General features: G+C 45.0%; 2 protein-coding genes across 7 annotated transcripts; one reads left to right on the top strand and one right to left on the bottom strand.

Annotated features, from left to right (window-relative positions):
* Positions 1 to 717: 717 nt before the first annotated feature.
* On the bottom strand, positions 718 to 13483 carry TAF7L (TATA-box binding protein associated factor 7 like). 6 transcript variants are annotated; one of them, XM_039330633.1, is made up of 13 exons: positions 13438 to 13483; positions 11797 to 11865; positions 10748 to 10821; positions 10347 to 10425; positions 8662 to 8795; positions 7894 to 8020; positions 7597 to 7655; positions 5693 to 5771; positions 4763 to 4876; positions 4307 to 4498; positions 4086 to 4198; positions 2384 to 2443; positions 718 to 1012 (listed from the first exon to the last, which is right to left on the bottom strand). In XM_039330633.1, exons 2-13 carry the CDS (start codon positions 11807 to 11809, stop codon positions 968 to 970), a joined length of 1089 nt encoding a protein of 362 aa, XP_039186567.1. In that variant the 5' UTR covers positions 11810 to 11865; positions 13438 to 13483; the 3' UTR covers positions 718 to 967. The 6 variants fall into 6 exon arrangements, with proteins under 6 accessions (XP_039186567.1, XP_039186578.1, XP_039186537.1 ...); XM_039330644.1 differs by lacking the exon at positions 11797 to 11865 and having other exon boundaries at positions 13438 to 13470; XM_039330603.1 differs by lacking the exon at positions 13438 to 13483 and having other exon boundaries at positions 11797 to 12725.
* A 75-nt stretch (positions 13484 to 13558) lies between these two features.
* Positions 13559 to 19494, top strand: LOC120302383 (magnesium transporter NIPA2-like). The gene is made up of 6 exons (XM_039330659.1): positions 13559 to 13685; positions 15206 to 15344; positions 15954 to 16010; positions 16442 to 16532; positions 17025 to 17185; positions 17934 to 19494. Exons 2-6 carry the CDS (start codon positions 15206 to 15208, stop codon positions 18572 to 18574), a joined length of 1089 nt encoding a protein of 362 aa, XP_039186593.1. The 5' UTR covers positions 13559 to 13685; the 3' UTR covers positions 18575 to 19494.
* The last annotated feature ends 117 nt before the right edge of the window (positions 19495 to 19611 follow it).

The raw sequence follows: 19611 nt of genomic DNA on the forward strand, positions 1-19611 counted from the left end.
GGTTGCTTCTCTCCTTAATTAGTTTCCATCCGTTGCTTCTTGTCCTGCCTTCAGGCACTTTGGAGAATAGCTTGACTCCCTCTCTCTACTTGAAGAGCAACAGATAACCTGGGAAATATAGTTGTGATAACATATATACAGAAAACTTTATTTTTATTTCACAATGCCCTTGAACCCAAAATTTTGAATGTGTAAAAGTAATGTAAAAGAAGCAAGCTGTTGTCTTTTTTCGCACAATTAGTATTTATAGATAATGCAGAGCAGAGCAGAGCGTTGTCCTCATTCATTCCAGGAAGAATTCATTTCATGCTTCTTAAAAGAACAACCCAAAAGTGCAACACTGGCTCATCAGAAAACAAAAAAGAGGCAGAACTGAAAAAAAAGAACCAAAGATTGTCCTGAAGCGGATTTTGCTTTCAGGAGCAATCACCGTTTTTGTGTGGCCACCTTCTAGAAAATCCCACTCTTCGCAAAGTATTGACGTTTTCTGCCTGTTTTCCACAGGGTATTTGTAAGCCACAACTCCCGGAGCCTGGCTAGATGTTTATCTAGACCAGGGGTCTTCAAACTTGGCCCTTTTATGACTTGTGGACTTCAACTCCCAGAATTCCTCAGCCAGGCATGCTGGCTGGGGAATTCTGGGAGTAGAAGCCCACAAGTCATAAAAGGGCCAAGTTTGAAGACCCCCGCTTTAGGCGGTGTTTCTCAACCTTGGCCACTTTGAGATACGGAGACTTAAAGTTCCAGAATTCCCTAGCCAACATACTATGCTGGCTGGGGAATTCTGGGAGTTGAAGCCCACAAGTCATAGAAGGGCCAAGTTTGAAGACCCCTGATCTAGACTTTTGAGAGGAACTTGCCATAGGCTCAAAGGTTATGATGAGTCTGGGCAGAAGAAGGTGCGGGCCACAGCACCACAATGGAGCTTCTCAGTCAACATCAGAGCTGTTCTTGGAAGTTCAGAGGTTCACTTTTCCATCAGAGCTTCTAGCTGCTCTTGAAGAGATGCCAGCTGCAGAGCAAGAAAGAAAGAAAAAAAATGCTCTATTAAAGAATGAAATCTACCATCAGTCCCACTTTTCTCCTTCAAGTCACGATCCAAGGATCTTTCTACTGGTTCCCCTGACCCCTTTCTATCTCTAGGAAGACAGTCTTTTTACTATTATTCCCAACCCGCTCGATAATCCTTTCCTCCCACTGTATAAAGAGTGTTCTCGCTAGGTCCATGGTTTCATCACAAGTGGGCTTGAGTGGGAGAATGCAAATGGGAAGCTTTTTTTGTGCAGAGATGTTGGGAAGGTAGCAATGAAAAAGAAGGGAAACGTCAAGGCATTCTCCTCAAGTCACGACCCTCGTTTGATTTCCTCAGGGTTGTGTAGACCAGGGGTCTTCAAACTTGGCCCTTTTATGACTTGTGGACTTCAACTCCCAGAATTCCTCAGCCAGCATGCCTGGCTGAGGAATCCTGGGAGCTGAAGTCCACAAGTCATAAAGGGGCCAAGTTTGAAGACCCCTGGTGTAGACAATGCCAACAGTTTCCTCATGGATTTCTCAGCCATCGTCAGAACCAGTCTGAGTTGCTAAAAAAAATTTTTTTAAAAAAAAAACAGCAAACCAGAAGCAATTGCATCCAGCTTTGTCTAATTCACAAGACAGTGAGTTTTAAAATTTTAATTTTAAAAAAAATCTATTCTAAGAGGTTATAGATATCACGAAAATGACCCCATGAATCCCAGCCAGCTCAGCCAAGCGAGATTCATTTGCAACTATGAAGCTGCTCTGATGGGTTGCCACTTATATATGCGAAAAAGGATGAAAGTTGCAAAAAAGGATGAAAGTCGCAACCAATTCCGATCTATCAATTTACAAGTCAAATGCTCGGTAATCACTTAACGCCCCCTGTAAATATTTTCCAGGGTTAGAATGTTACACTTCTGTGTATTGCATCCCCAATAAAATTGCTGCTCCAAAACTTGCCTGTTTCTTCATCTTTCTTTTTTTTTTAAAATATATTTTATTGGTTTTTTAACATAAACACCTTAATATTTTGTAAACAGCGTGTTGTCTAGGTTTATATTTACAAAGTAATCATTAACAGTTAGTTTCTCTATTCCAAAATCCACATAATAGCTTTGCTTGATTTTCTCTTCTTCCAATAATATTCTCTTTGCAACCTTATTAATTTGATAGGTAACAATTAAATATAAAGATTTTTTTAAAATTTCTACCAAAATAATCACATCGATTTCATGCTTCTTTTCTTGGTCATCTTGGTTGCCTCGTCTTAAATCCTGTTTACAGTTCTTGTTTAAATTTATTTTCCCTACAGTGTTTCTTCGCCTTTCTTTCCATGTGGCTTTTGTCAAAATGGCAGAAATCTTACCTGCTGTTTCTCTCGCTCTTCTTGCTGTTTGAACTCGTCCAGGACAGCTTGGAGGCGCGTCTGGAAATTAGACCGGCAGAAAATGGTTACCTGTTGCTGCAAGAATTCTATACTAAAATGCTTTCAAAGGAAGTTGGGTGTACCTCAGTCTGCCCCAACCCTGAGGAAGGATCTACAAACTCAGTCTAGAGATGCCACACGCTACAAAGCAGAGTTAAATGGCCTCAAACAGAAATGAAAATAGTAGTGCTAAATTTCTGAGTGCCAAAGAATTGAGGTCTTTGAACTATGGTGCTGGAGAAGACTCCTGCGAGTCGCCTGGACTGCAAGGCGATCCAACCGGTCAGTCCTTGAAGAGATCAACCCCGACTGCTCTTTAGAAGGCCAGATCCTGAAGTTGAAACTCAAGTCCTTTGGCCACTGAATGAGAAGGAAGGACTCACTGGAGAAGAGCCTAATGCTGGGAAAGATGGAGGGCAAGAGAAGAAGGGACGACAGAGAATGAGGTGGCTGGATGGAGTCCCTGAAGCAGTAGGCGTGAGCTTAAAGGGACTCCAGAAGATGGTAGAGGACAGGAAGGCCTGGAAAAACGTTGTCCATGGGGTCGCGATGGGTCGGACACGACTTCGCAACTAACAACAACAAAACATGAAATCTTTTTCTTTTACCTGGAAAAGCCAAGATTTGGACCTAAGACTTTCAGTCAAACATGTGCTTTACTAGTTTGCTATTATATATCCTGCAGAAAGAGTTTTATTTTCTTAAGAAGGTGCCTTCCGGCAGAGAGAGATCCCATGAGCTGCTGAAGTTAAGCTACCGCCACTAGAACTTCAGAGACACAGGTTCAAATCCAGCATTGATCACGGAAACTATTCGGGTGACTTAGGATCAGTCATTCTCCTGGGGGGGGGTGATATGGGCTTCAAACAGAAAGAGGAGTCGAGGCATGCAGACCTGAATTTCTGGGGGAATCTAAATTATTCTTTCCAATTTCAGGCAAAATAAGCCAGTCTCCACTTAGAGCAGAAACAGAGGCCACTTTGGTCTAGGCCAGCGATGGCGAACCTTTTAGAGACCGAGTGTCCAAACTGCAACCCAAAATCCACTTATGCATCGTCGAGTGCCGGGTGGGTGTGGCCCATTGGATGGGTGTGGCCAATTGGATGGGCGTGGCCAATTGGGTGGGCGTAGCTGTGGTGGTAATGGCATACTGGGTGGGACTAAAATGGTCAATCAATCAATTCCAACTTTGCATGATCTTTTTTTCCCCGCGAGAAGTTGAAATTGATTGAACTTTTTTTTTTTGCACACGGCGATGGAGGCCTAAAGCAAAAAGTTTTTATAAAACCCAGCTGAAGGCCTAGGACTGGGGCGACGGCATGCGTGCCCACAGAGAGGGCTCTGAGTGCCGCCTCTGGCACCCGTGCCATAGGTTCGCCACCACTGGTCTAGGCTGAGGTTAAGGTGATGGCCTAGAAACCAGGCAATTGTGAGTTCTAGTCCTGCCTTAGGCATGAAAGATAGCTGGGTGATCTTGGGCTAACCCCCCTCTCTCAGCCCAACCCATCTCTCAAAGGGTTGCTTTTCTGGGGAAAACAGAGAAGAGGAAAGAGTATTAGGTATGTTTACTACCTTGAGTTATTTCCAAACAATAATGAAGGTGGGATAAAAACCAATTAATTCCAAATAATTCCAGAGTCACCTTGAGTGCCAGATTCTCCACTTTCATGATAAGGTCTTCTTGGCGTTTCCTGCGCTCCTGGGTCTCCTGCAGCTTCCCCTTCAGGTGGTCAATTTGCTTCTGGATTCCGACTGCTACCAAGAGGGAAAAGCACTGACCCTCCTAGTAATACGACAACTGCCCCAAGGACTGTACAAAATCACCCAGACCCAGCGTAGCTTCCTTCCCCACCAGTTCCTAACCGATTTGACTGGTCCCCTCGTTCTCTGGCTGCTGGGAGCTGGATTCGTTCAGCTTGCCCTGCAGTCTCCTCTCCAGGTCTTCCTCTGTATCCATCACGTTCAGATCTTCGTCGTCATGGTGATCCCTCTCGTCTTCATCACTGCTGCTACTGCTGATTTCATTAAACATTTCTCTCAGTTCATCACGTTCTGCTGGTTGGACAGAGAAGGAAAAAGGAGACCGCCATTCCTCAATGTATCCCGTCGTATGTCTTGCTAGTCTGGTCTTTACTCCCCCCGGCCCCCTCTCCTTAGACTAAGAGCAACTTGGTTAGGACTATCATGAGCTGACTGCAGAACTCCAGTTGATCACAAGGTAGCGACAGAGAGCTGCAGGAAACACTAACCCTTTGCCGCCATCTAGTGGCCTTTCAAGAATTGGCAGCCCTGGGTTAGCATCCCCAAATGTGACAATACCTGAAGATCCATGGCCTTGCTTATGTCCGGTCATGCCAGAAGAAATATCCAGGCTTGAAAGTAACCCGTGATTCTCAGCTTCCTTTGTTTCATCTTCAGCAATGACTTCCCAGCCTGAATTCAGGCACAGACACATTAAGGAAAAGTCAATTGGCTAGGGAAGCACATCATCGAGAAACAGAATGTGCATCCATATTGGAAAAATATCCTTGCAGTTTTCCCACCGTTTGATGAACGAAGCGCTGCTTTTGAAAGTATGTCCTGAGAAGAGAATCCCAATCAAATTCTCACGGATGGAATGGAACACCTCTGACTTTACTTACAAGGTGGTTAAGTAGCACGTTGACGCCTTTAGTGACTTTCCGTACTTCTACTCAAACTCGCTGAAAGTTGCAATGAGTAAATATCTCCTGGAGGCAAGTCCAGGCTTGTCTGTGAGAATTTTTTCAGCCCCACCTGGGGTGGAAATTTCATCATTTTTTTTTTTTTGAAATTTGGTGAAATATTTCTAAAGCCCTTTGATGCCCGGGTTTAGGTAGTTTAGCAGCCAAGCATGAATAATTCCCCACTACAGGCAGTCCTCAATTTACAACCGTTCATTTAGTGACTGTTCGAAGTTACAATGGCACTGAAAAAAAAGGAACATGACTGCTTTTCACACACGGTCACATGATCAAAACTCAGGCCCTTGGCAACAGGCATGTACTTACGACAGTTGCACTGTCCCTGGATCATGTCATCACCGTTTGTGACTTTCCCAGCTGGCTTCCGACAAGTCAAGGGGAGAAGCCAGATCCACTTAACAACTGTGCCAAAAAGGTCGTTAAGTGGGGCAAAAGCCACTTAGAAACTGCCTTGCTTGGCCATGGAAATTCTGGTCTTTAAGTTTGAAAACTAATACTTCAAATCTTATGAAAAAAAAAAGGATACGGACGCTGACGGCTTCGGCATCTGTGCTGAGAAGACGCTTCACTTCTTTCTCTACATCTGGAGATTCAATATACTGGGCCAGAGGAAAGAAGGAGAAAAAGAGAATATATACTAGCAGCTGCCTCTAGGCCGGAGGCCCCCAACCTTTGGGACACCAGGGACCGGTTCCGTGGAGAGAGGTTTTTCCACGGACCGGAGGGGGAGTGGTTTTGTGTGCTGCCTGCATCCCATGGATGGGGCTTTGCTTGTTTGTGCTGGTCCACGTACCGGGGAGGTTGGGGACCCCTGCTCTAGAGCACCTTAAGAGTTTATTTCTCTGCTATGTTCCTGCTGTAGGGCACATCTGTGCAGCCATCAACCTCACCTTTCACATTCACTTCGATGGTTCAACACAATTTTGCAAGGGTTTACACTAGCATTCCGCCTTCCCGTGTTGCAGGTCAAAGCTTCCTCCCCCCTTGGCCACTGACAGGCACAAAAACTAGTAGCTTGCTGCTGATCTACCCCCACCCTGTGTTCCTTGCTCCAGTTGCTTTTTGGGGCGATGAAAACTGGAGAAGATGGGGAAACAGGGTCAGTATGGAACAGTGGTTCTCAACCTTTTTAATGCCACGACCCCCAACCGGTCGTAAGTCGAGGACTACTCAACTGGTGCAGCACCGTTTGCAGAATGGGACTTTGGGCGGGCTCAGCAGGGCAGAGACAGCCTGGACAATTCCTATTGGCTTTTGAAAGCTAATAGAATTAGACTCTATTCAAGAGAGTCTATTCTATTGGCTTTCAAAAGCCAATAGAATAAAAGGGAGTAGCACAGCTAAGGAAAAGGGGGGGAAAATGGTGGACTGCGTTGTTTGGCGACCCCCGTGAAATGGTCGTTCGACCCCAAATGGGGTCCCGACCCATAGGTTGAGAACCACTGGTCTAGAATGAGACCTGGATCACAAGAGGAAGAGATGAAATCTCAGGAGCTTGGCGGTGGGACCAAACAGGTATTCTCAAAAGAAGCGGCTACTTAAGTCATAGCTCTAAAGCAGGGGTTCCCAACCTGGGGTGCTCACAGCCCCTGGGGGTGCGAGACGATATTCCAGGGGGTGCAAAAACTTGGGTTTTCAAAATTATAGTGCAAATGCATAATTCGTTGCCATTATTTAAAACTTTTGTAAGGGCTGTGAGAATATATCAGAAGCGTTCTAGGGGCGCAGGGTATAGAAAAGGTCGGGAACCGCTGCTCTAAAGGGTTTAATTGGACTTAATCTTCTCAAGTTGCACACAAGCCCCAAGGTGATGTGGCCGGCTGCGCATGGAAAGTGAGAGGAGAGAGAAAAGAGTAAAGGAGGGGAGAAGGAAGTAGCAAGGTTGGAGGAGAAGAGGAGAAGTGGGGAGAAAGGGGAGGAGAGTGGTGAAGGAAAAAGGAGAGGAGAGGAAGAAGAGGGAAGTAGGGAAGAGAAGAAAGGGAGAAAGAAGGGAGAGAAGGAGGAGTGTGGATATAGTGAAAGGGAAAATGGGCAAGCAACACCAAAAGTCAGGTGTATGTATTTATTTCATTTTATTAAAAGTATCTTATATATGAATGTAAAAAAAAAAACCTATTTGGAAGCCATTTAAGCCTTCCTGGTCATTTTTTTTCTACCAAATTAAAATTTTTGCTAAATGATGTGATCCAAAAAAAAGAAAAAAGGAAGTATCTCAAAGGAAGGTGACCATCAGCCCTTTCAAGAGTTTTCTTCCTTCTCCACCCAGAGGTCTTAAAGCCTCCCATTGGGAATAAACTTCCTAGATAGAACAACTGTAAGAATAAACTAAGAATGCTGTCTATCCTCGACTCAGATTTTCAATTGTGCATTATATTTTGGCTCTGGCTTTCCATACGCAGCCGGTCGCTAAGGCTCGCTTATGTGGCTCACCTTCTTCTTAGCTGTCTTTCGGAACCTCCTCTTTCTGACGTTCTTCAACGGGAGTGTAACTGCAAGGACACAACCAATTAATGCGCAAACGGAACCGGTGCAAATTAAGATGGAAAAGGAGGGTGCAGCCAGCGGCTCTTTGGGGGTGCAGAAGAGATGCTAGCCTTCTGAACCAAAGAGAGGAAGATCAAGGAGTGTCATCCCCCTTCATGACGCACGTGAGGGCATGGAGGTAGGGGACAATGCACAGATAAGGATCCCTGGTGTAGAGAGACGAATGACCCCAGAGCTACTTACTGCCATGATTCCAGATGAACTTCTTCTCCCGATCCTTATCCTTCTTCTTGTTGGCCCTAGCATCAGTACTCACAGCTGGTTCCTCCAATGGAGGATAGAGATCTCCATCCACAGTGCACACCAACATCTGAACTCCGCAAAAGAATAAAAGGGTAATTGATTGTTATCGGAAATTAGAAGTTGTAAAAGCCCAAGGGAAGTACTGTTAGATCAAACTAAAATTTTGTCAGAATGGTCCACCAGCCAGTTACTAGTGAGAGATTTGTCACATGAGCACAAAATTGCTCAGCACTGGAGACTGACTCTTAATATCTTCAGAGTGAATCTTCCTAACTAGTTGTCGTTGCCTGTTTTATTCACCATCAAGTTGTCTCGTCTCCTTTTCCAGGCTTCCAAGCTTCTATCAATCTAGATCAGGGGGTGGGAAACCTGGGCTCTTTTATGACTTGTGGAGTTCAACTCCCAGAATTCCATGCTGGCTCAGGAATTCTGGGAGTTGAAGTCCACAAGTCATAAAAGAGCCCAGGTTTCCCACCCCCTGATCTAGGGCTAAACAAGTTTCAAGCACCCGGATGGCCGTTTATTAGAAATCCCGTACCCTCAAAGAACTGTTAAAGGTTGGTAATTCATAACTATTTGTGGTACGGGAAAAAAAGAATACAGGTTAGAGAAGGGAGCGGAAAATGAAGATACGGTCTGCAAAAACGAAAAGCGAAATCGTCTTGCACAAGAAAGGTTCATTTGGCTGACGGACGGAGGACAATTTACCTGGCAAATGTCAGCAGTCTTATAGGTGGTCTTCTTGTCGATGGTCTTCAAGCTTTCTATGATGCAGGGCAAGTCCACCAACTTGGCAGCTAAGGGGACCCGGTCAACACGTACAATTCCATGACGACCATCCGCTGCAGGGAAATGGGAGAATGTCTAGGTGATACTTATCATTCGGCAGTCGAATATTTTGGAAGGCACAAAACCTTGGGTCTCAAACCGCCAAGTTACTTCACCGTACGAGCGACCCAGATTTGAAAGTAGTGAAATGTGTGGGCGTTTAAAAAAAAAAAAAAAGACATGATGGGAAACATTCCATTTATAAAATGTTTATTTTTAATTCATTCCCCCCCCCAATCTTAGAAACTGCAGTGAAATGAGGTGTTAAAAAACATCGTGATGCTTTTGATTTTCAAAAAAATTGTCCCCAAAAGGCTAGGCATAGGATGAACTATTGAAGGTCAATGAATTTAATGAATGAATGAACCTTTATTATCAAATTATAACATGTATACAGTGAGATTGGCTGAGCCTCCCTCCATGCCCCCCACCACAACTCGCAGTGACTACAAACCCACCAACTTATTACACCCTGTGAGCTAATTGCACAGCACACCGGCCTCACGAATCTATCGTGCATAAAGTTATGTCCCGTTCAAGAGCCTGACAGCCCATGGATAGAAGCAGTTCTTCAGCCTGTTGGTACGGCTGGCTATATTTCCATATCTCCTACCCAATGGTAGGAGCATAAAGAGGTACCAATCAGGATGTGAGTCATCCCTGAGAATTTTCCTCACTCTAACAAGGCAACAGGCCCTGGCGATGGCAACAGTTAGAAAATTAGAACAATATTTTATTATGGTCCAAGACCTGTACAAAAATAAAGTAAAACAATCTGATACAATCAAAATATAAGAACACTGTGACCACTTAATACACGAGTGGGCTTTTATTGACCAATCTGAGTGTGACATAAATCACGTGGCTAAAGCACAAAGCCTGGCTATTAAAAAATATGATTTCAGGACATTTGTCATTTAAGAAAACGCCTAGCCAGCATTGATCCAGGCAGCTATGTAATAAGTATCAGTAGCACAATATTAAGTAGTTGCAAAAAGAAGGGGGAAAATTACTTAGGACATACTAGAAAACTCCAAGTAGCCTTCTTAACATTTTTAGATTTCTTGCTTACTCGTCCATCCTTTATTCTTTTATATTACAAGCAGTCCTCAACTTACACCCACGACTGAGCCCAAAATTTCCACTGCTACACAAGACAGTGAAGTGACTTTTGCCCCATTTTAGGACTCTTCTCGCCATCGTGGTTAACTGAATCGCTTGGCTGTTAAGTTCATAAGACGACGGTCAATGAATGTGGCTTTCCCATTGCTTGTCAGCAGGTGATCACATGACCCTGGGGCATTGCCACCGTCATACGTCCATGCCAGTTGCCAGGCCTCTGAACTTTGATCCCGTGACCGCGGGATTTTGCTGCAGCTGCCGTGTGAAAAAATGGTCACAAGTCACCTTTTTCAGTGCCCCTGTAACTTTGAATGGTCATTAAACAAGGGGCCTGTAAGTCAAGGACTACCTGCCGCTGACCTTTATTTTTTGTTTGTGTTTGTTTGTATGCTTTCTCTAAGAAAAAGGAAAGAAATTAAAAGCTGCTGAGGTTGACCCCTTACCGTGCAATTCAATAGTGAGTCTGTCCTTCAAGCTGACACTCCCAGATTGAACAGCCCTCCGCACGGTAGAAGCATATTCCTAAGTGGAGAAACAGCGAGAACGAGGATCAAAGGAAAGTTGGACCGTTCCAGACACAAGCATGAATCATGGCAAATGGTAGGTGATGTTAGCATTTACTGTATATTCCGGCGTATAAGACGACTTTTGAGAGCGTTGAAATCGGTGCCGAAGTCGGGGGTCGTCTTATACACCGAGTCGTCTTATACACCGGAAATAACGGTAGTTTCTGGCGTATAAGACGACTTTCTAGGCATGCGACTCGGCGTCGAAGTCGGGGGTTGTCTTATACACCAGGTCGCCTTATACGCCGGAATATACGGTACTCCTGAGGGGCACTTACCGGAGGCAGCCGCAAAATAAACTGGCTCTCCAACTCGTGGGGGATATTATCCTTGTTCTTGGTCATCTTCATTTCTTCCGGGTTGAGAAGACAAGAAAAAACACAGTTACCCAACAGTTGAGCAAGAGCTTTGCCCGAGCACCGCAACCTGCTGAGCTGCTGCAATCGCACAACAGCGGTGCATACAAATGCATTCCACCCAGAAGCACCTTACTGGAGAGAACTAAGGCATTACACCGTGTGTGGAAGTGAATGTCTATGGAGATTCTCAATCATCTAGACCATGGTTGTCCCAAGATGCTTTCCCAAAAGGCAACTGGACTTTTTTAGTTTTTTGTTTCCTTGAGAAGGATGAGAAGTGAAACATTTTCAAGGAAAAAAAGCTAAGAAAGTCCAGATGCCTTTTGGAAAAGCACCTATGGGATAGGTGTGGAAGCCCAATTCTAGCCTTATAGGTCAGAGATGCATCAGAAGCCAAGCCGTTAAATCTGAGAGCAGAATGGTTTCCTTAGCTAACTAAATCCACTCTGCTTATTTCCATTATTTAACTAATGATGATGATGTTACTTCCACTTAAACCAAAATACATTAATGTTTTCACAGCCGCAGAAAAGGGCAACTATGCACCTGCTCCTCTTACTTACCCTCCCTGCCCATTTTAAGCGAAAAAGCAAAGCTCCCTCTTGGCTCTTTCAAATAAGGTGCCACTGGGAGGCCAGAAATACTGATTTGGTGCATTAAGAAGAACACAGCATAACTCAATTGTTTGAAGCATGAAAATGCAGACACTGGAGAAAAGATCTTGCCACTTGCCAGAGCACGTAAAGGAAAGAAAGACAGTGATCTGTTCCCATTAAACTAGCACTGTAACAGAATGATTGATCCATATTCATAAAAGCTGGCAAAGCACAGTCATCACACACCCCCAGGAGTCTGCAATTCTCCTGGGCATCATTTCAGAAAGGCAGAGTAGTCTTTGTGTCAAAATCAGCGCATCTTCTAGAGAGCTAAAGACCCACCACCAGAGAAACGTAAAACAAACACATTACTTGCAGATGCCATTCTCCCTCTTCTTGATCCACGCAAACGTTTATAAAAACTTGTATCATTCAAAAATACTAAATGTAAATGCAAAGAAAAAGAGTTAAAAAAAACAAACGAAGAGTATCTACAGATCAACGTATTGCTATTTAAGGGGTTTTTTAAACACATCATATGGCCTTCCTCTGTTCCTGGAATGTTGTGTTATTTCTATAATAAAAAACTACTTGGAACAGTTCCTTGAATCTGTCTCCTACAGAATATCGTATTAGAAATATATCACCCACAAACCAGGAGATTCTCAGCTCTGCAGCATTTTTCCATCAGCAGCAGCATGATCCAAAATGCTATTTCTAATCTATAAAGAACCAGTTTGGGACAGGAATGCAGTTTTGTAGACTAGATCCAAAAGTAGGCAAAACTCCCGAAACATCTTTGGGGAAAGGGGGCAAAAGACTACATGGACTCTCCTGCATCAAACCTTGAAATCAACCAGGTTTAGTGGAACCATGATTTAGAAGTATGCCAGAACTACCTGAACTCAGACATATGCCGACTAGAAGGACCAGGGCAGGCTGCAGGGCCATATGCATTCCAGGGACAGAAAACTCACCCCCTTCACCCCCACCAAGCATCTCAGCATTTAACCCAGTGTTTCCCACTCAGGGCACCTTTAAGACACCGGTGGGCTTGAGGAGTCCTTGGTGCTCTCTGCGCTTGCTTGTTTTCTTCCAGGCATCTCATTACCCAACTAGGCAACATCATCAGTGCTCGTAAGGAATGGCATTTATATTCTAATACCTTGCCCTGTCAATGTCGGTGGGACCAAGGACCCCCTCATTTCAACCCCGAGTTATACATATTCTCCTTTATCCGTATAGGGCAGTGGTTCTCAACTTTTTTGATGCCGCAACCCCCAACCGGTTGTAAGTCGAGAACTACTCAACTGGTCGTAAGTCGAGGACTACTCAACTGGTGCAGCACCGTTTGCAGAATGGGACTTTTGGCGGGCTCAGCAGGGCAGAGACAGCCTGGACAATTCCTACTGGCTTTTGAAAGCCAATAGAATTAGACTCTATTCAAGAGAGTCTATTCTATTGGCTTTCAAAAGCCAATAGACTAAAAGGGAGTAGCACAGCTAAGGAAAAGGGGGGAAAATGGCGGACTGCGCTGTTTGGCGACCCCGTGAAATGGTCCTTCCGACCCACAGGTTGAGAACCACTGGGATAGGTGGACTTCAACTCCCAGAATTCCCCCTTCTCGGCCACTTTAGAACGGGCTAGCTGGGGAATTCTGGGAGTTGAAGTCCACCCGCCTTAAAGTGGCCAAGCTGGAGAAGTCCTGTTGGAAAAGGAGAGAAAAACCACTCGCCAATCCCGACCTCCAAATTAAGAAAAAAAAAAGCAGACCCCCCAGATGGAGGGGGAAAAGGAAGCGGGAGCCCTGGCCCTCCAAAGCCGTAGAATCCCCCCCCCCCAAAAACCAGATACGGCGAGCGCCCTAGGCGCCCCCAGGAGAAGACCGAAGACCCCCGGCTGCTCCAAAGGGGCTTCTCCCGGGGATCTCCCCTTCGCTGGGCCAGGGCCGGGGGGCTGCCGAGGGACCCCGCCCCAAAGCCTGCGGGACGCCCCGGCGCAGAGCGAACTCACCCGCCGCCAGCCCCAGCCGTTCAGGAGGCGGAAGCGGAAGCGGAAGGGGCCGCGGCCAGAAAGAAAAGGGAGGGGAGGGAGAGCGGAGGGAGGGAGGGAGGAGGGGGATGTTCTGCGCATGCTCGCCGCTGATCAGCTAAGTGATCGGAGCTGTCCGCTTTGGTTCTCCTGTCCGGCTTGGGAGCGCCGGAGTTGTCTGCCTTCCTCGGCTCTTGCTCTCTTTTGGGGAGGGGTCCTCGAGGTTTGGGGTGAGTTGGGGAGGAGGGGACGGTGTGGGGGGAGGGAATGAGCCTGGGGGTGGATGAGGGTCGCGGTCGTTCTGAATGAATGAGGGTCGTGGTCGTTCTGGGGAGGGGGGGCTGGCTCTCTACGGAGGGGAGGGCGCAGGTAGGATGGGGCGAGGCTGGCAATGTCGGAAGGGAAGCAGGGGGCAGAAACAGGCCAGACCGGGTCTTCTTCCCCTGGAGCTTTCCTTTGGACTACAATACCCATCGTGCCCAGGCAAGGAATCCCGGGGAGGCTGAGGGAGAGCCCTTAAAACTTTAAAAAGTCCGATGTTGGTTCAACCTTCTAAAAGTATCCCTAACTGTGGAGTCCTTAGAACACAGAACATTGAGTAATAGGGTTGGAAGGGACCTTAGAGGTCTTCTAGTCTAGCCCCCTTCCCCCCCCCCAGAGCAGGAGTACCCTCCATCAGTCTGGATAAATGGCCGCCCAGCCTCCTCTTGAGGGAGCACCCATAACGTCTGGAGATAAGCCAAATGGGCTATCAACAGACCCATGGCGCTAAACCACCTTTGCACACCATTCAAAAGAGGCGATGAAAAAGCTAAGAAGGAAACGAAAAGAGCTGACACGGCCTCGCCAGTAACCGACACACCCCATTAAGTAGGGATTAAACACCAGACAACAGGGAGAAATCAGGAGCGTAACCAAGGAACTGCCAAGGGGAAAACATCAGTACTAGCGGGTATATAAACAGGGAGAAAACCCCACAGTCCCCAGCACTGATAATGTTAGTTGGCTAATGAAATGTCTGTACACAGACAACCATGTTCAGGGAGGACTCCACAGTCAACCCTGAACTATAGATGGTCTCTTGTGCTGGGATATTCCTAATGTCAGGATGCCTATGCCCACCCTCCATTGCTATCCAATTCTGGTTTCAAACGGGACAGAAGGATTAAAGATGTGACTGGAGATTATTTGCCTGGGCTGTGTTTATTCTTGGAAGGTATTTATGTAGATCAGTGTTTCTCAACCTTGACAATTTTAAGGCATGTGGACTTCAACTCCCAGAATTCCACAGCCAGCATTGCTGGCTGTGGAATTCTGGGAGTTGAAGTCCACATGCCTTAAAATTGTCAAGGTTGAGAAACACTGATGTAGATTGAACGGGGAGCCCACTTCCTTTTTCCCGACCTTCTGCTGTTCCTGGACCAAGGATCCCTGGCCTTGGGAAATTGACACACCCTGCCTTAAATTACATTGTAGAAACCCAACTGGCTACTTTTACTCAATAGATCTAAAGCAATTCATTTCACAAAATGACTACACACCTATTAGGAATGAAAATGTAGTCACAAAATGACTACACACCTATCATGTCACAGCATATTTTCATGTAAATGTAGGATGAGAGTGAATGATTAATTAATGAGTCAATTTCAGGAACTTGCACAATCCCAGTCCGGAAGATCAAAAACGGCATTTCTTGGATAGCCTTAGCTCTGATTTCTCTCCTGCTTTTTCCTTCAAAACGATCCAGATGGGGACCTCCACGGGACATTACGAATTCTACATTGGCTTGGCCTTGGCTATAACCTCCAGCCTATTTATTGGAAGTAGTTTTATCCTCAAGAAGAAAGGACTTCTGCGGCTGAGTAGCAGAGGGGCTGTCAGAGCAGGTAAGGGTAGAGCTAGAGCTAGCCAAATTAACAGGAGAGGTAAAAAAAGAAGAATTTAAGTGTTGCTGAGAGTTATAGTCCTCTATAGAAAATTGTTCTGAGGGATTGGAAAAGTATGATTCCTGACGTTAGGGGCAGGATTGAAGGAGGAGTAATAAATCTGTTTTGGAAAAAAAACAGATGTATCTGCTCATTAAAAAAAATGACACAGCATGTTGTCTGAAGAAGCTTCTTGAATGGGAAGTGAAATGTTTCAAAGAAAAGCAAGAAAGTCCACTTGGTTTTTAGAAAAAGCATCTTTGGGACACCGCGTATTCTCCTTTGGCGTAGATTTTACGATGCTGCGTAATAATTGGCAATCATTATTTTCTTTCATTTTAAAACTGGAAGCTAGTATTGCTTGCTGCTTGAGGGATACACTATAGTTTTCTCCTCTTTGGGGTTCAATTTTTTAAGATAAATTCAATGTGTTCGGTTTGGCTTGGTTTTAAAGAAACCCACTGGATTCTGCTGCCTAGTTTTCTAGAAACGTCGAGTCTTTTCTCAGACAAGTTTTTCATTTTATGTGATCCACTTTCTCAGTTTCTGATCACTTTTTTTTTTCCCCAGGCCTGGGAGGTCATGCATATCTCAGAGAGTGGCTATGGTGGGGAGGACTGATTTCCAGTAAGTACATCTTGAGATTTCTCTCTTTTCTCTTAACAATTTTAATTTATAGGACCAGTGGTATGTAGACATTCTTGAAGAAGGAGCTTCCTCTTCCATAAAGATTGATAAGAAATCTACAAAAGTGATTACCATCCCGTTTAAATATTATTGTATTTTAGGGATATTGTCAACCTATAAGAAAAAAAAGGTAGGCTCACAAACACACAAAGGGAACTTGGACTTGAACTTGAACTTACCTGGATTTGCTTCAGGTAATTATTTCTTCCTATACCACCCAACGGACACCAATCCACTTTGTATTCTGGGGGGGAAAAAGTCTATTTCCAATCACAACTAAGGAGTCAGACAAACTCAGAACAAGCAACGACTGAATTGCATCATTTAGGGGTGTTTTTTTCCATTTCTGATGAGTTGCTTTTCTTTTACAGTGGGAATTGGAGAAGCTGCAAATTTTGTTGCCTATGCTTTTGCCCCAGCCACGCTGATTACTCCTCTAGGAGCCCTTAGTGTTTTAGTCAGGTAAGTTCATGTAATAAAAGAGAATCTTTGTAGCTCAGGGTTGAAATGAAGGGTCCTTGGTATTCTCTGAGCTTGGGGTTTTTCTTGCAGACGTTTCACGATCCAACTAGGGAACATCATTAGTGTTAGAAGGGAATGTGATTTATGGAATGGAGGAGGGAGGAGAGATAGGAGAAGGACTATAGGTGCTAAGCTTGCAGACATTTCATTACCCAACTAGGGAACATCATCAGTGTTAGAAGGGAATGTGATTTATGGAATGGAGGAGGAGGGGGACTGTGGGGTCCTTGGTGCTCTCTGCGCTTGGTGGTTTTCTTGCAGACGTTTCACGACCCAACTAGGGAACATCATCAGTGCTAGTGCTCAAATTCATGTTGTCAGTCATATTTTAAAGAGACGATTCCTTAACTTTCCAGGACCGTCTCTGTAGCTGCTCTGTGTTCTCTTCGAGCAAACTAATCTTGACAAGTTTTTCTTTCTTTTGTTCTAAAGTGCTGTTTTAGCCTCCTATTTTCTGAACGAGCAGCTGAACATCCATGGAAAGATCGGGTGTCTCCTTTGCATTTTGGGATCTACCGTGATGGTGATCCATGCTCCTCAAGAGGAAACAGTGGCCAGTCTGGACTCAATGTTGGAGAAACTGAAGGATCCAGGTACAGAGAACATGGTCCCTATGCAGGTGGTCCTCGACTTAACAGCCACAACTGAGCCCAAAAATTCTGTGGCAAAGCAGAACGTTGGCACCATTTTATGACTTTTCTTGCCACTGTTGTTAAGGGAATCACTGCAGTTACTAAGCTAATAATTAGGGGAGACATGACAGCCGTGTTCCAGTATCTGAGGGGTTGCCACAGATTGTTCTGTCAGGTTGTTCACCAGAGCACCAGAGGGAAGGAAGAGAAACAATGGTTGGAAACTGATCAAAGAGAGAAGCAATCTGGAATTAAGGAGAAACTTCCTGACAGTGAGGACAATCAACCAGTGGAACAGCTTGCCACCAGAAATCGTGGGCGCTCCATCACTGGAGATTTTTAAGAAAAGACTAGACAATCATCTGTCCGAGATGGTGTAAGTTTTCCTGCTTGAGCAAGGGGCTGGACTAGAAGACCTTCCAGCTCTATTCTAGTCTATTCTAGTAACACAGTTGTTAAGTGAATCTGGCTTCCCCATTGAGTTTGCTTGTCAGATAGTCACAAAAGGGAATCGCATCACCCCGGGCGCTGCAACTGTCATAAATGCATGCCGGTTGCCAAAAGTCTGAATTTTGATCAGGCTTTGAGGATGCTGCAGTGGCCATCAGTGTGAAAAACAGTCATAAGTCTTTTCAGTGCGGTTCGAACTTCAACCAAAACAGCAGAGTCTGAGACACAAAACATCTTTATTTTTTCCTTCCTCCTCCAGGATTTATCGTGTTCGCCACCTGCATGGTGGCGAGCTCGGTTCTCCTCATCTTTGTGGCTGGATCTCGCTACGGGCAGAGGACCGTCTTGGTGTACATCCTGATCTGTTCGTCCATTGGCTCGCTTTCCGTCGCTTGCGTCAAAGGCTTGGGCATTGCCCTGAAAGAGCTGTTTGCTGGGAAGGCCGCCTGGAAAGAACCGCTGGGCTGGCTGCTTTTCATGAGTTTGGTGGTCTGTGTCAGCGTCCAGATCAACTACCTCAACAAAGCCTTGGACATCTTCAACACGTCTGTGGTCACCCCCATCTATTACGTCCTCTTCACCACAGCCGTTATGACCTGCTCTGCGATTCTGTTCAAAGAGTGGCAGCATCTGGTCCTCATGAACATCGTTGGGACCATCAGTGGCTTCCTCACCATCGTCCTGGGCATCTTCCTTTTCCACGCTTTCAGAGACGTGCCTTTCACCGTGGATCTGCTGCCTCTCTTCGTGAGACGCAAACAGAAAGATCTACCTGCGGTTTCACAGAGAAAGGGAGACAAAGAAAGGTCTTATCTTCATCAGCCTCTTCTGGATCCGGAGGACTTAGAGAAAGGAAGGACAGAGAAACCGGAGGGGCAAGACAGAGTTTATGAAAGCTAAGGTTGATTTAAAACCATTAGGCTCTTCTGGAAGTTTCTAAAGCTCTTATTACTTCTCACCAAAGAACTTTTTCCAGGCAATGCAGAATTATTTGGGGGCCATTTTCTTAAAAACAATAGTATTTTTACTGGGAGCATCCATGAATCCACTGGAGCGCTGTCAGGTTCAAGCTGATAAACAAGCAGTGCCTCCGAGGTTGGGTGTAGTTTCTTCTTTCCAGCTTCCAGAAAAGGGCCAGCTTTGCATTCTTGGATGGAACTTGGGAGCATATTGATAAGCCTCGGGATCTCATGATATGTATGTTGAAAGCACACATATCAAAAGTGGTTGGGTGATGTGGTATGGGTGAGGTGTATTGTTTTTTTAAAAAAATAGGAATATCTCCATGAGTTCAAGGATAGGCAAGCCATCTTGTCACACCCTGGGAATGGAAGAAGATGATGGGTAGGAGCAAGAGGCTGACCTCAAAACATAGAGAAACATGGAAAAGGCAAAAGATTATTTTTTTTCTCCTTCCCTTCTGAGTGACAGGCATGAACTGGAAGAACGCAGAGGAAAAGAAAATGGGATGACTGCTGACCTTGAAGGCAGCGTAACCGTAAAAGAAGATGCAATTTAGATCTTTATTAGGAGCAGAAGATGCAGCTCAGGTGGAAAAACAAGCAACAGGCCAATTGAAATGCGTTCACAAACTTTTTTACCCTGAAGCCGCAGGTTGTTCTTATGGGAACAGCTGCTGAGTCCACTAGAGGTATTCTGCTGCTTTTTGAATATACAAAGCCATTTTGGCTTTGCCTTCTGCTTTACAAATTATTTAAAATAAATATTTTCTTTATATGACTATGAAGCAATTTGCAAAATAGGTTGCAAATGTAAAATGTGACTTTTAAAAGCATTAAAGAATATTTTTCAAAGGTGTGTCTTTGGCTGCTTGATTTCTTTTTCCTTAAAAAAAAAAGTCAGTCCCTTATTTCATGTCTAGAAATAGACTTGCGCTGCCATCTATTTTTTGTGTTGGCACTCAATCATTGGAGTGA

This window comes from Crotalus tigris, unplaced genomic scaffold (genome assembly GCF_016545835.1).
Source record: "Crotalus tigris isolate CLP2741 ecotype Arizona unplaced genomic scaffold, ASM1654583v1 scf7180000017622.5263843, whole genome shotgun sequence".
NCBI classification, from domain to species: domain Eukaryota; kingdom Metazoa; phylum Chordata; class Lepidosauria; order Squamata; family Viperidae; genus Crotalus; species Crotalus tigris.